The sequence below is a fragment of the Diplotaxodon limnothrissa genome, linkage group LG12 (assembly GCF_057381915.1).
Source record: "Diplotaxodon limnothrissa isolate DT_005_m linkage group LG12, D_limnothrissa_male_GT1.1, whole genome shotgun sequence".
Lineage (NCBI taxonomy): Eukaryota > Metazoa > Chordata > Actinopteri > Cichliformes > Cichlidae > Diplotaxodon > Diplotaxodon limnothrissa.
Window position 1 is genome coordinate 20819482 of NC_140607.1, and position 13975 is coordinate 20833456.

Below are 13975 nucleotides of genomic sequence, written 5' to 3' on the forward strand. Positions count from 1 at the left end.
TCGCTGCTCATTTTGACCTTGTTGGTCAAAAGTTACACATTAATTATAAACAAACAGGATGACTACAGAAATCTGCAGTCATGTTAACTAAGGGCACGTCTCTTATTAACCCGTTTAAAAACACCCACAGCATGTCAACTGGCTGTGATGTGTCACATTTCAAGGAAGGGCCCCGTTCACATTAATTGTAGCACTCATGGTTCCAAGTGTTTAAAATCTCAGGCATTTAAGACAATATGGCACTTAAACCACAAACGTGCAGTTTTATAAATCGTGATAGAGTTGGGTTCACTAGAAACAGCAAAAATAATCAAACAGAAACCGTGTCAATAGAAACATTATTACTGCTCTGGGTTTACATACACTGCTGAGAAGGATTAGGCAAACTACATCTGACAAAGAGAACCGGAGTCAAGGATAATTCCACCTTTGTGACTTTACAGAATATGCAACAGCTCCTAAATATAATCACTGACAAGTCCTAATGAGCCACTTGAAGGCAATGGACAAAATAATAGGAACACCTTGAAGCAGCCTAGGGTGTATTCACATTTAAACACCAGAAACCACACCTCTAGCCAACTTTTGAGCCAGCCTAAACACTGTACGCTTTCAATGTGAACCGCAGTTTGTAGGGTTATTATCTTGGCATAGACTGCACCAATAAGCCACAACAGTAAAACCACCAGTCTAATATTGTGGTGTCACCAAAATCATTTTGGCATTTGTTTAATCTGCTTGCTTGCAGGATGAAGCCTCTCCATCAGATCAGGATTTGGGGAATTTGGAAGCTGGGAATATGGTAAATGGACTGCATTTATTTAGAGCTTTTCTAGTCCTACTGACTACTCAAACCACTTTACATTCAAGTCAGTCTCTCTCTCTCACTCACACTCACACGAGGAGGTGGGGTTTGGGGTAAATATGCTGCTGGAGGAGGATACTGCCACAGAGTGCCATTGCTTGGGATGCAACAGTCTTTAGGTGGGTGGAGTGTACCAAAGTAGCATCCATATACCATGACCCATAGGTTTTGCAGCAGATCACTGCACCAGTGATGACAACCATTACTCATTTTGCTTGTCAGTGGTTTTTGATGTTGTGGCCGATGCAGCGTTTAATGTTCCTCTTTCTTTATCTGGTAGAAGTCGAGGTGTTACATAAATTATTACATGTCAAAGAAAAAGTAGCTTACCGATAAACGCTAACACAAAAATCCTGCAGTTTTATTATCTTTGGGATTAAAAGGCTCCTCCTCTGGAGCAGAGCAGCAGGCAAGGTGTCCACAACACATCACACTACACCCTAGGACAACTCTAGGATGGCTTTCTTCTCTGGTGTCATGTTCACAAAGCCACCTGTTGGTAACCGTGCTGTCCCCTGCCACATCGAGTGTGACAGTGTGACTGGAAAGGCAGAAGTCATTCAGGCTGCGAGCCTTTGGTTACTGCTCTGACTGCAGAGAGAGGCCAAGCCTTCGAACTCTCTCGTAAAAGAGCATGTAAGCGTTGGAAGACAGCACCTCGTGCAGGCTGGCTTTGCGTACCGAATCGTCTGACATCCACAGCCACTGGCAGCTGAAGGGCGAAGAGCTGCGAGATGAGGAGGGACTGCGGCGGTAGGTGACGAAATGTCCTGAGTGCATGTCACCGTGGTGAACCAGCACCGCCGTGAGCTGGAAAAGGTACTCTGTAGAACTGGAAGGAACGGGACAATTACATGTGGTTTATGATCAGTCCTCGCTTAGACCCTGTGTGGAACAATCTGCATGCACGCTTTTTGGATGCAGTCTTTGTTTCGGTTCATTTTCACCGGTGCGTTCGTTAATAAGGTTGTGACAGACAATGGATGTCAGAAACAATGAAAGTTATTGCTTTGAATGTTATTAAATAGAAATGCTGGTAATGGTATCGATGTTGTTTAAACATAATAAAGGGATACTGGGTTCTTCTTGTATAGTACTTAGTGTAGGTGTATGAGAGCAAAAATAGGTCTAAGACGAAGCTGTAGATTTCCTTTGGGTAGCCTACTTGGCGTTTAAACAATGAAACTTCAGCTTCGTGATAGTTTAGCTTTCAGTAGAAAGGCTTGTTAAGTTTAATACACGCTATAGGGACAAAAGTGTTGGGCCACTACGCTTAATCTTTGAACTGTTTGCCATCCCATTGCCATAGATTTACAAACATCCATCACCTAGCAATGCAGTTTGCCTTTACAAACATTTGGGAAAGAACGGGTTGTTCTAAAGAGCTCATTGAACTCGAGGGTAGAGCTGTAATAGGATGCTGCTGTTGCAACAGGTCAGTTTGTGAAACTTCTTCTAGATATTCTACCAAAAGTGGTATTATTGCAAAGTGGACGTGTTCAAGAACAGCTACACAGCCACAAAGTGACAGACCACATAAAATTACAGAGCAGAGTCAGTCAGCAAAGTGCATACTGTGTAAATGTAATCCATAGTGGCAGCTCCAAACCTCCACTGGCATTAACATCAGCACAAAAACTGTTTGCCGGGAGCTTCATGGTAGGAGTTTCCACAGCTGAGCAGCTCCTGTGGGTGTAATGTGTAGGTGGCCCAGTACTTTTGTCCATATGTGTTGGTTTTAGCTCTACTAGAAAAAAATAAAAATCTGTAGACACATTGATATCTGCTAATTCTGCCAATGCGGAAAAAGGGATTTCAATTACCAGATCACCACTGAATACCCTGATATATTTGAGTTCCTTATTGATTACCTGTAGTCATATGCGAGGCTGAGCTGTGGGTTCACACCAGAAGTGTGAAGGAGGACCGATGAACAAGTTCCATTAGAAAAAGGTTTGTTGTTGTTATGATGCTCTGAATCTGAAACACGAAATACAATAAATGCATGAATCTAATAAACTGAATAATAATAATAATAATAATACAGATGCAAGAACTCCAACATACCGGAGCCATTGGCAGAGGGTTTTTCTACTGAATCGTCTCTGCTTTCAGCCTTTATGGATTTTGCAGTGCATCTGAGCCGCTGACTCCTCTGTGTGGAAGTGTTGTGTTTGTAATGGTCCATTGATAGATACTCTGCAAACTGCACATGCTCCTGTCGTTTGATGGGGGTTCCTTCACTCGACCACGTCAATCTTTGCAAATGGATGCAAAGGCACTGGGGGAGCTAACAAAGACTGCCAATCATTTACCCTTCAACCTCAAGCTGGATAAGTACTAGCATTTGCCATGTACAGAGTTCCTAAAAGGAAAATAAATAATTGGGTTATTAATGCTTAACCAAAAGAGACTACTTACCTTCCCCAGTTTTAGCTGTTTAACAAATGTTGTCCTTTGGCTTTCTACAACTGGTCCATTTATTGTGGTTGCTTGTTGAAGCTGAGGAAAAATGATCAAAAACTTAAAATTTATACATAAAATCAGCAAAAAATACACCTGTGAAAGAAACAACTGGACCTTTTGTTCCTCTTCAGGCGACCTCCCTACTTCAAATCTTTCACTGAGTAAATCATTTAATGAGAGGATTGCCACAGTATAGCTTGGCACTGATATGGAAGTGAGTGTACCTTGGTGCAGTTTTCACACTCCACTTCTTTGATGGTTTCCGAAGAGATAAAGTGCTGAAGACACTGATCTAGAGAGATCGGCCGCCCCTGAGAACAAGCACAAGTCATATTATAACAAACAGAACAACCATGAAATATACTGTTGTGTACACAGCACAAGATACATTTTCACTTACCCACTGAGGTAAAGGAATGGACAGGGAAAGACTATCAAACGAGTCGTACCGCACTGGACTCTAAAAATGCAAAGCAGAGGTATAAAATCACATCCTGAAAGAAGACAAACAGTAATTTTCCTTTTTTTTTTCCCCCTCAAAAAGACAAAACAAAAAACTCACCTGTAGCTCGCAGCGCTTGCAGAACATGTTGCTTGTTAACCGGCCATGAAACGGATGCTGAAACTTCCACGGACTTGGTATTGGATGAAGGGGAGCTGCCAAATGAGAATTTCACTCAAATGAAATACAACTTTGTTTTATCATCTAGGTTCTATGATTTCTACTCCTTCTCACCTCGACTTCTGCATGTCATAGTTTTCTCATCTTGATCTGGGAGACTCTGGTATAAAATAAGCACACACACAAAGAATAACTAGACACATATTTCTGATACTTCAACAGCACAGAGACCGACTGAGATTTTTAGAGTGTAGGAGGCAATCTTTGGATTATTATGGCCTACAAACTCCAGATTACAATTGTGCTTCATTGTTCTAGAAGACTCTACAGAGTGTATTGGAATGGATGCAACATGCAAGAGAAATGGCGAGAAAAATGAATTACCTCAAGGGAGTGCATATCAAACAGATTTGTGACTTTGGGCTGACGATCTCGCTCCTCTTCCAGAGAAGATGTAAGGACATGAAACAGCTCATGTGCATCCTAAGAAGGGATGAACCAACACAAACAACGGTTATGAGGTGGACGAGCAAATTGTATACAAATCTAAAGCTGGTGGATCGATCCACTGCTCCTCCAGACATATCCTAGAAGAAGATAATGAACGCTGAGTTGCCCCCAAGAGTGACAGTGTATGTGAATGTGTGTTAAAAAAAAAAAAAAAAAAAAGCCTGGAGGCAGATTAAGTTGCTGAATGTGTGTGAGATTGGGTCAATGAGGAAAAGTACTAGTGCACTGCACTATTCATTTGAAATAAAAACAATATCAGCAATAATACCGACTGACCTGCTCTTCAAATGAGCTGATGTGCCATCTGTACAGTCTGAGGACATCCAGGAGACATCCAGCATCAAGAACATCATCCTCACCTGGCTCTTCACTGGATAGCGCTGTCAGTGCAGAAACAACCTCCATGTGAACATTTCAGAGGAACTCAGCATGTCCAGTACACTGTGCTTATATGACACACTGGTTTTATGTACCTTTGAGAAGCTGGAGCAGTGTCGTGGATAGCTGGTTGTCTTTGCAGGACTGGATTGAAGGCAGAGCTGCAAACTTCTCCAGCCACCTGATGAATGACGGACATGCTGCTAAGCCCTGAAGTAACGAGTTCAGAAAGCAGGTGTTCCCCAAGTTTAAAAGACCTGGTGCCATACCTGCAGGGAACCACGAGTCACTGTAGTTTGCTGCAATGTAAACAGTGCCATAAATATAATGTGTGCGCCACACGGTCACAACAGCTCTTACCTCTCTTTCTTTTCTTTCGCTCTGTGATTGGACCCCACAAAACATATACTCCAGCTGCAATCGCAGCAGCTATCCCACCAATGACGCCCCAGTTCTTTATCATCTTGTTTCTAAAAACAACAACGACAACAACATATTCCTATCAACAAAACACAGCAAGGGATCAGACATGGGGGGAGGATTCATAAAAATAGGACAGAAAGGATAGGCATGAGAGTAACATTTAAACATATATAGACTGATAGTTGTATTGATGATGGAGGTGTGTGTGTTTTGTTGTTTTTTGGCCACCATATCTTGCATCACTAAATTTTTGGCACCCAATAAAAGCGATCAGCTCGGATTTGAAACAAAATATGATAAAGGTTCAAGCCAAAAATGAATATTAATTCTCTAATATACCACCAAACACTTTACAGACTAAAGCTGTGAAATATAATTAAACATCAGCTCTGTCATAAAGTTTATTCTTACAAACTGTTTTTTATTAAACTTTTATTCATCAATCCCACTTTTTCTTACATGCCACACTGGTATAAGTCGTCCTAGCATTTGAGTATATAAATATATTTAGAATTTGTAAAATGTTATCCTCTCAGACAGCACAGACAAAACGGGCACAACAATTCCACTCTGATCTACTAACCCGACATCTAATTAGCTAATCTGGAGTAAACGAGGACACGACGAGACTCGATCACATCAAAGAAAACCTCCACCGACATCTGCTCTGATAAAGCTTCAGTTGAACTGCCTGAACTTATGTTTGCGGCTTCAATACAAACATTATGTGGGTTAAAAAAATTTAAAAGTCCCTGGCGTTACTAATTACCACATCTTTATCAGTAAGTAAACACGACCCAGTTCACATAAGAGGACATACAGGCTAGGTTTAGCTGTAGTAGCTAACTTACCGAGAGCTCCGAGGTAAGGCTACCCTCTGGCCCCTACGTATCCTCCATCAATAAGCACCCACGCTTCTATGTTCAAAAACAGTCTATACCTCATTAATATCAGTGCATATCTCCTGTAGCAGGCTTACTAACTGTGGCATTAAACCAGACAGCGAGTCTGCGCATGTTTCATTTTGGGTCCAACCAAAGCCTACGGCGGCGGCATCGCGACCGCGCTTCTTCCTTCCGCGTGCACCTGCAATTAAGCTGTTTTGTGCCAGGTGGTGAGGATTTACCTGATTACGGGTCCAGTGCCAAGAAACTCCCGAACAAGCTTATCAGAGCTTTTTGCTCTGCACCACAACATCCTGCTCCTTCTGCGGAACTCTCAATGGTTGGTGGTGTGTTTCAGGACGGACCCAAGGAAGAGTGGCACGCCTGTAACGTCATTACCTGCTTTCGTAAGAAAAAAAAAAGTAGGGCTTGAAGCACTGATGCGTTGGTTTTGATTTGATTAGTCTGAATTAGTTTTTATGCTTTCATCAGACTCTTTAAGAAAACAGAATAAAACCACAAAATTCTTTACATTTCACAAATCTTTTAAAATCACACTTCAAGCTGAAACTCAAAACAGTTTTTTTTTCAAGTTCCCCAAAACATTTTGTAGAACAAAACGAGAGGTTTCACACTTGGAAAAGAAATTAACCCATCAAAACACCGTGCAAGCCTTCCAAATTTCCATAGGTCTTATTTCAATTATTTTCTCCTTTCTCTTTTTACATGTTTTTACAACGTTGTAATGGCCGTAAGCACCTACGAGATCAGATGGTTTTGTTTTTTCAGAAGAAAGACAATTAAATCTGGCCTGTAAACTCTCTAAGTGGCTTTTACGGGAAGTTCAGGAACTTGTGCCCTGCCTCACACTGCCCCTCACTTGTTTTACACATGACACGAGGAAAGTAAAGGATTGGCTTACCCTCTGGTATAGGGCCAGAGCCAGAAGGCAAGTAATCTTTTCCATTGTCCTATTTTCATTTCAAGTGGACTGATAAACACGTATCTGCGCTTTGTTATTATTATTTTTTTTATTTCTTTGTTTAATTTTTTTTTAATCTAAATTTCAGCTTCTATTTTTTCATATATATAGTTGCACCTGCAAAAGAGGGGACATGTATTAAACGAAGTCCTTCAGTTTTCAAACTCTCTGGTTTTGATTGTATTGCAACTCTTGGAGCTAGTCTCTTCAGAAGTGTAGCCTTTTCTACTGATGATTGGAGCACAGGTGCAACATTCCACCTTTCCTGCTATAAACACACAACCTCTGCATCAAACGTCCCTTTTTGCTGCTACTAAGCTTCATATTGTATGATATATATAAATTGAAAATCTCATACCTTGTACAGTGTATAGGTTTTCTGTATAGCACTATTGTTATAAGTCAGGGGTGGGCAATTCCAGGCCCCGAGGTTTTAGATCTCACCTTGGGTCAACACACCTGAATCACATGATTAGTTCGTTACCAGGCCTCTGGAGAACTTCAAGACATGTTGAGGACCTAATTTAGCCATTTAAATCAGCTGTGTTGGTTCAAGGACACATCTAAAACCTGCAGGGACACCGGCCCTCGAGGCCTGGAGTTGCCCACCCCTGTTATAAGTTATACCGCATCTATTTGTTCTGCACTGTCCACTTTGCTGCCGTAACGTGACTTTTCCGTGAGTGTATGTGAAATTCATTGGCTTAGAAAACAAAATGCCAAAGAAACTTCCATTTATCTCAAAGAAAGCACACGAGTGCAGTTACCAAGCAAGAGTGTAGATTTAAAAAAGGATGTTTGTTGGACTCTTTTAAACAGAAAACTGGTATAGCGCTCAGAATGAAGACAAAAAAGTACTTGGAAACACTAGTGCCCTTTTTAAAGACTGCCAGTTTTGACACGAAAGCTATGTGACTCTAAAAGCGTAAAAGGGAAAGCTTCTACCAGGTTTCCGTCTCACATTTAATCTATCTACACCTGGAATATGATACCTTAAGAGAAAAAAAATCTTCACCTTACTAATTTTTAAACCCTGGTTACGTCACTTGTTGTAACTTATTTCCTAACCCCTATTATTATTATTATTATTATTATTATTATTATTATTTAAATATATAGCAAACTTGCATCGAGTTGTACTAATAGTTTCAACCCCACTCGTACACTCGCTTCTGGGTGTTCTTTCAATAACTTTCACGTTACAGCTTTAAAAATTCCGATTCATCTGTGTTGTGCGTTTCCCGGTCTGGTTTCCAGCGTCAGTGTTGATAACTCGTCATGTGTTGGCTCGTGTAATCAGCAGTCATGCGGTCTCATACCCTCCTGAGCTCATGCCTTTCCGAGAGTCTCGCGCTGTGACTCGCGCAGGGCAGCCTCTCATTGGCTGTCGACGGACACCCGGAGCAGATCGCTCTCCTCGGTGCTGAAATCGCAGCCCGTCGTGACCATGTAAACGGCGATGATGCCAAACGGACCGTCGGCCAATGAACACCAAAATGGACGATGATCTGTTCCAGCTGAGACAGCTGCCGTGAGTACGGTGCAGTCTGCACACCAACGCCTTTTTCTGTGTGTTTTCTCCTCCCGGCTTTGCGTGATTGTCCGATGCATCGCCCTCTGACGGCTTCGCGTCGCCTTTGATTAGCTCCCTGGACCACAGATAGCCTGAAGCTGCTCAAAAGCACCGATCGTGCAGTTTTATTATCCACACATGTGTTCCCAGACAGAAGAGAAACAAAGAACAATAACACCGCGTCTTCTGTCTCCGCTACTGGAGGCATTTTGTTTACAGGCGTAGCATCTTCCTAAGAAACTATTTATTTACTGGAAGCAGATTGGCTGTGATTTCTCAGCTTAATAAGTTTTTTGGGGGGGTTAAACATGATTTTCTTTTTCTTTTTTTTTTTACTATGTTTACTGCCATAAGACAATTTATCACAGCCCTGCTGCACATGCGTTAAGGCTGGCCCATGACAGTCTAGCTTAGCCTTAGTGAGAGATATTTAGGAGTCTCCTTTCAGAATCCTGCTAAAAAAAAATTAAAATCACATTTTATTTTTGTTTCAAAGGGAAGGTAAACATGTCAGAGCAGTCCACTGCAGCATACTTCCTACTCCCGTGTGCATTTCTTACCAGAGAGATTGAAAGGGGAAATTATAGTCTTTACAGGGGAACACAGACCTCCCCGGAAATCTCACAAACTCATCTGTAATACTGATAGGCTACTTTCCACTGCAAGCAGGCTATGTTATGTAATTACAGTGATTAAGACGTCCCACTCTCCGTGTTCTTTTTTAGTCTTTCAGGCTGAGCAAACTATCAATTATCTGCATGTAGAAGAAGAGTATCCCTTCCATCCTTCACATGTGTATCTCTTAGCCTTTAAAAGCTTGTCTGGCAGTGAAGTGGAGTGTGCCAACCTGTCTGCTGGCCTGATATGGTTTCCCCATTGGAGAATAATATCACCCATACACAAAATCAAAGCCAGGAAAAGCTCATATCACCAAGGCAACAGCCTCTGACTCTCATTTGCACTCAGCATTGCTCTGACACCAGTCTTATGAAACTCCTGTGACCTGCCTTATTGCAGATAAGTTCATTCTCCTGAGCTTAGGATAAGATATACTCTATCCTCTTCTTTATGTTTTTTGTAGTGTTGTCCGCTTCCGTCGCACAGGTGAGAGCACACGCTCAGAGGAAGATGTTGAGAGCAGAGAGCAGGATGCAAGGACTGCAGAGCAGACTGATCTGGAAGCTGTGGCGCTCACTGAGGGAGCTCCAGTACCTCGAGAGTTTGCTAATCCGACTGATGGTACAGTATGGCATGGCTTCATTTCTCTCAGACAGCTGTTTTAAGGTCTTACATTTTCCTCCTGGGCTCAGACTCAAGTACAATCTTGCTGCATGCCCTCATTCTCTCAGACACATTCATGGTGGAAGATGCCGTAGAAGCCATAGGCTTTGGGACATTTCAGTGGAAACTCTCCATCCTCACTGGCCTATCCTGGGTGAGAACTGCTCTTTCATTTAAATAAGCACAATACAAAGTAATTATGACAACTGCATATGAATTCACTGAGTATCTTTGTGTGTTTTCAGATGGCTGATGCTATGGAGATGATGATCCTCAGCATCTTAGCTCCACAGCTCCACTGTGAATGGAGACTGCCCAGCCTGGAAGTGGCACTGCTTACATCGGTAATGTCTCTCTTATGTCTGTGAAAGTCCTCCTCTTGCAGTGCAATATGACCGTCCTGTCAGTTATTGATCGAGTTCCCAGGGATGATTTTGTGCTTGGATTAAAACGGAGCCAGCAAATGGCGAAGAAAAGAAGACCTGAGCACACTTCAGATATGTGCTGAATCTTTGCAACCTTAATGAATCTGAAAGTCTTATTTAGAGTCAGAGTGAAATACAGAATATCATTCAAACAAGGAAATTAAGGTTCACTTACTAAAGACACTAAACATTCACATTTTTGTGGCTCAACCAAAACCAAATACTACCGACAGTTTAAGAACAGTGTATAAGAGGATGTGCATGCTATGTCGGACAACTTTTGGCTGCAATCTGACTGGGACTTGATTTTTTTCTGTTTTTTTTTTTTCTTTCTTTCTTCTTGATACAGGCAGTGTTCATCGGGATGATGATCAGCTCTTCTCTTTGGGGGAACATATCTGACAAATACGGCAGAAAGACAGTAAGTTCTAATAGCATTCAGTCAGAGGTCCAAATGATTTACAGAGTTAGGGTTTCTTAGTACATACTAGACAACAGGAGTGAGCCGCTTCATTATGCCAGAGTGAGATTTTGCTTATTTATTTATTTAGCAGTGTATTATGTCTTGATTGTATACACATGCAGGGTCTGAAGCTGAGTGTTCTGTGGACGATGTTCTACGGCCTGATGAGTGCTTTTGCACCTATTTACGGCTGGATCCTTGTCCTCCGTGCACTGGTGGGCTTCGGCATTGGAGGGGCACCTCAGTCGTGAGTAACCCTTCATCTTGAAAAAACAAAGCAAAAAAACAATCAAATTGTAATGTATGGCGATTGGGTTCATAATAAAGTGCCTCTTTTTGTAAGGGTGACGCTGTATGCTGAGTTTCTGCCTATGAAGTCCAGAGCCACATGCATCTTGCTTATTGAGGTATGGAGTGCACAAATCTTATATCATTTCAGCACTTAAACCTTCTCAGCCCTAAAACCTGCATTTGCTGCTGTCGTAGATATTTTGGGCACTGGGCACTGTATTTGAGGTCCTCTTAGCGATCTTGGTGATGCCCACTCTGGGCTGGCGCTGGCTGCTCGGACTTTCTACCATTCCTCTCTTCATTTTTGCCATTCTGTGCTTTGTAAGTATGTTGGCAGTCTTGAGCTGCTCTACAATTTGAAGCATGATAGATTACAGCTTTATCAACCTAATTTTTCTTTTGTTTTTTGGTGGGTGGGAGCAGTGGCTGCCAGAGAGTGCTCGATACGACGTGCTGACAGGGAATCAGGAAAAGGCTCTGAACACACTGAAGCGGATTGCCACTGAGAACGGAGCACCCATGCCACTGGGAAAACTGATTGCCGCCAGACAGGTGCGGTGTGCATCTGCAAAAACTAAATGCTTTGTGTACATTAAGTACCCTCTATCATACTGCCATTTGTGTTCTGAGGGTTTTTTTTATGGCTGTTTTTTTTTTTTTTTTAATAGGAAGATCGTGGGAAGATTCGAGACTTATTTTCATCTCACTTCCGCTGGACCACAGTCCTGCTGTGGTTTATTTGGTAAATTAGCAATTGATAATGTCTTCCTCTTTCTCGAAAACCTTGCGTTTTCATTGTCCAGTGATTTACCTAAAGCAAATCAGCATGAATTGATCTGTGTCTGTTCATGCAGGTTTGCGAATGCTTTCTCTTACTATGGGCTGGTGCTGCTCACCACAGAGCTGTTTCAGGAGGGAGGCGCATGTGGAAGTGAGTCAGATGCTGATAGAGGGCCTCACACACTTTATGGTGGTTATGTTTTTGCAAAAAGCATCACAGACAGTAGGCTGAGTGCTGGATTTGAAGCATCCTGTTTGGTGTAACTCCCTCTAGTGTCCAAAGGTAATAAGGAGGAGCTCCGATGCAGCTTAGAGTGTAAATACCTGAATTCTGACGACTACAAAGACCTGCTGTGGACTACGTTATCTGAATTCCCAGGTACACATCACCAAGCTCTCATAAATTTGTTGTTCAATATATTAAAAACTGTGCAAATTCTGCTCTAAATTATGCACAAATATGACCACCTGCTGGTTATTATGCATTAATATAAATGCCTCCTCTCTTCTTGCTTCAATTCTTGTTCTATTGTTGTTTTTTTTACACTCATGCAGGCACTCATTTTGGTGTCTCAATATGATTGGCTGCACCTGCATTTTTTTTTCTACTATGTGAGAGCATGCAGTTTGATTTTAGGGGTCTGAGTATGCTGATGTTGTACAGGACTGCTGGTGACGCTGTGGGCTATCGATCGATTGGGAAGGAGGAAGACCATGGCACTGTGTTTCTTCGTTTTCTCTATGTGTATTATTCCACTTTATGGCTGTGTTGGGAGGTAAAGGCACAACTGGCCATAATCAGGCTTTTAAATACTTTAAGAATTAGTAATGCTGTCCATTTACTGATACTGATTTATCCCCTGCAGAGCCTCCATGACAGTGTTGATATTCATCGCCAGAGCATTTATTGCAGGAGGGTTTCAGGCAGCCTATGTGTACACTCCAGAGGTAAGATATCTACACAGTGAGCAGTTTTGCTCCTACTGTGTAAAACACATTTGCAGGGCAGAATTAGAAAATTGGCAGCCTCCTATGTATTTCTGAAACTCTGCAGGTATACCCAACAGCGACCAGAGCTTTAGGATTGGGAACAAGCAGTGGAATGGCCAGGGTTGGTGCCCTAATAACTCCGTTTGTTGCCCAGGTAACACTTTGTTTTCCCATGACAACACTGCACAAAAATGTCAGAGTGTTAGTGTCACACATTGTGATTGTCCATGGGCTTCATCCTGCAGGTGATGCTGGAGTCCTCTGTGTACCTGGCTCTGTCAGTGTACTGCTGCTGTTGCCTCTTCGCGGCCATCGCCTCCTGCGCGCTGCCAATTGAGACGACAGGCCGCGGCTTGCAGGAGTCCAGCCACCGTGAGTGGGGACAGGAGATGATGGGTAGGGCCTCTTCCCACAGCGCTGGAGGAGTCCCTGACTCCAGCTCCGGCTCCCAGGGCTGAGGATGCATCAGCTGCAGTGCAGCTGAGAGGAGACCACAGTGAAGAAGAGAAGCAAGGAGAGGGAAGACAACAAAACCAGCTCTCTGTGTTCATCTTTGCCCCCCTTCAATGATCTTCAGTTTAGTCACCGCAGTGGCTGGGAGCCAGGCAACACAGTAGTTACATGTACATGTCATTGTACTTTTTTAGTCTTTTAAACACCATTGCTCTCACAAGTTTGCCACTGTATAACTGCACACAGGGTAATCAAGAAAGACCAAATGACCTACATGAGTGTGAGAGTGAATGGGGGAGGAAAATCGTAAAGAGAGAATTCTAATACTTCAACCAAAGTATTTTAATCAAGCTTTTCTAATCCAAGAGAAGCAAAAGAGATAGCGTAAGGTCAAACAACTATCTTCTTTTCAAAAAGCCTTAAAACTACCTATTTAGCTTGTGGTCGAGAGACCTACTCTTAAACCTATGAGAAAGCTGCTTCTGCTAACGTAGTGGGCGTAGATACATATGTAAGGAACAGCATTATCCTGTGCGCACAATTTGCCTGCTGAAATACACTAATCACACTTGTCTTTATTTTTTAAAAC

The 13975-nt window shown here is 42.4% G+C and overlaps 2 protein-coding genes across 3 annotated transcripts; one reads left to right on the top strand and one right to left on the bottom strand.

The window, feature by feature from the left end:
• Positions 1–11: 11 nt before the first annotated feature.
• Positions 12–6474, bottom strand: usp30 (ubiquitin specific peptidase 30). 2 transcript variants are annotated; one of them, XM_085368254.1, is made up of 13 exons: positions 6391–6474; positions 5202–5311; positions 4937–5110; positions 4740–4843; positions 4338–4436; positions 4068–4113; positions 3894–3988; positions 3732–3791; positions 3556–3642; positions 3287–3367; positions 2933–3155; positions 2737–2845; positions 12–1697 (listed from the first exon to the last, which is right to left on the bottom strand). In XM_085368254.1, the coding sequence occupies exons 1-13, from the start codon at positions 6459–6461 to the stop codon at positions 1445–1447; spliced, it is 1512 nt and encodes a 503-aa protein (XP_085224380.1). In that variant the 5' UTR covers positions 6462–6474; the 3' UTR covers positions 12–1444. The 2 variants fall into 2 exon arrangements, with proteins under 2 accessions (XP_085224380.1, XP_085224381.1); XM_085368255.1 differs by lacking the exon at positions 6391–6474 and adding an exon at positions 6116–6286.
• A 2140-nt stretch (positions 6475–8614) lies between these two features.
• On the top strand, positions 8615–13391 carry svopa (SV2 related protein a). The gene is made up of 16 exons (XM_085367295.1): positions 8615–8661; positions 9785–9942; positions 10053–10138; positions 10230–10328; positions 10759–10830; positions 10995–11119; positions 11216–11279; positions 11359–11484; positions 11587–11715; positions 11832–11905; positions 12018–12094; positions 12218–12322; positions 12608–12719; positions 12810–12891; positions 12998–13087; positions 13179–13391. Exons 1-16 carry the CDS (start codon positions 8615–8617, stop codon positions 13389–13391), a joined length of 1659 nt encoding a protein of 552 aa, XP_085223421.1.
• The last annotated feature ends 584 nt before the right edge of the window (positions 13392–13975 follow it).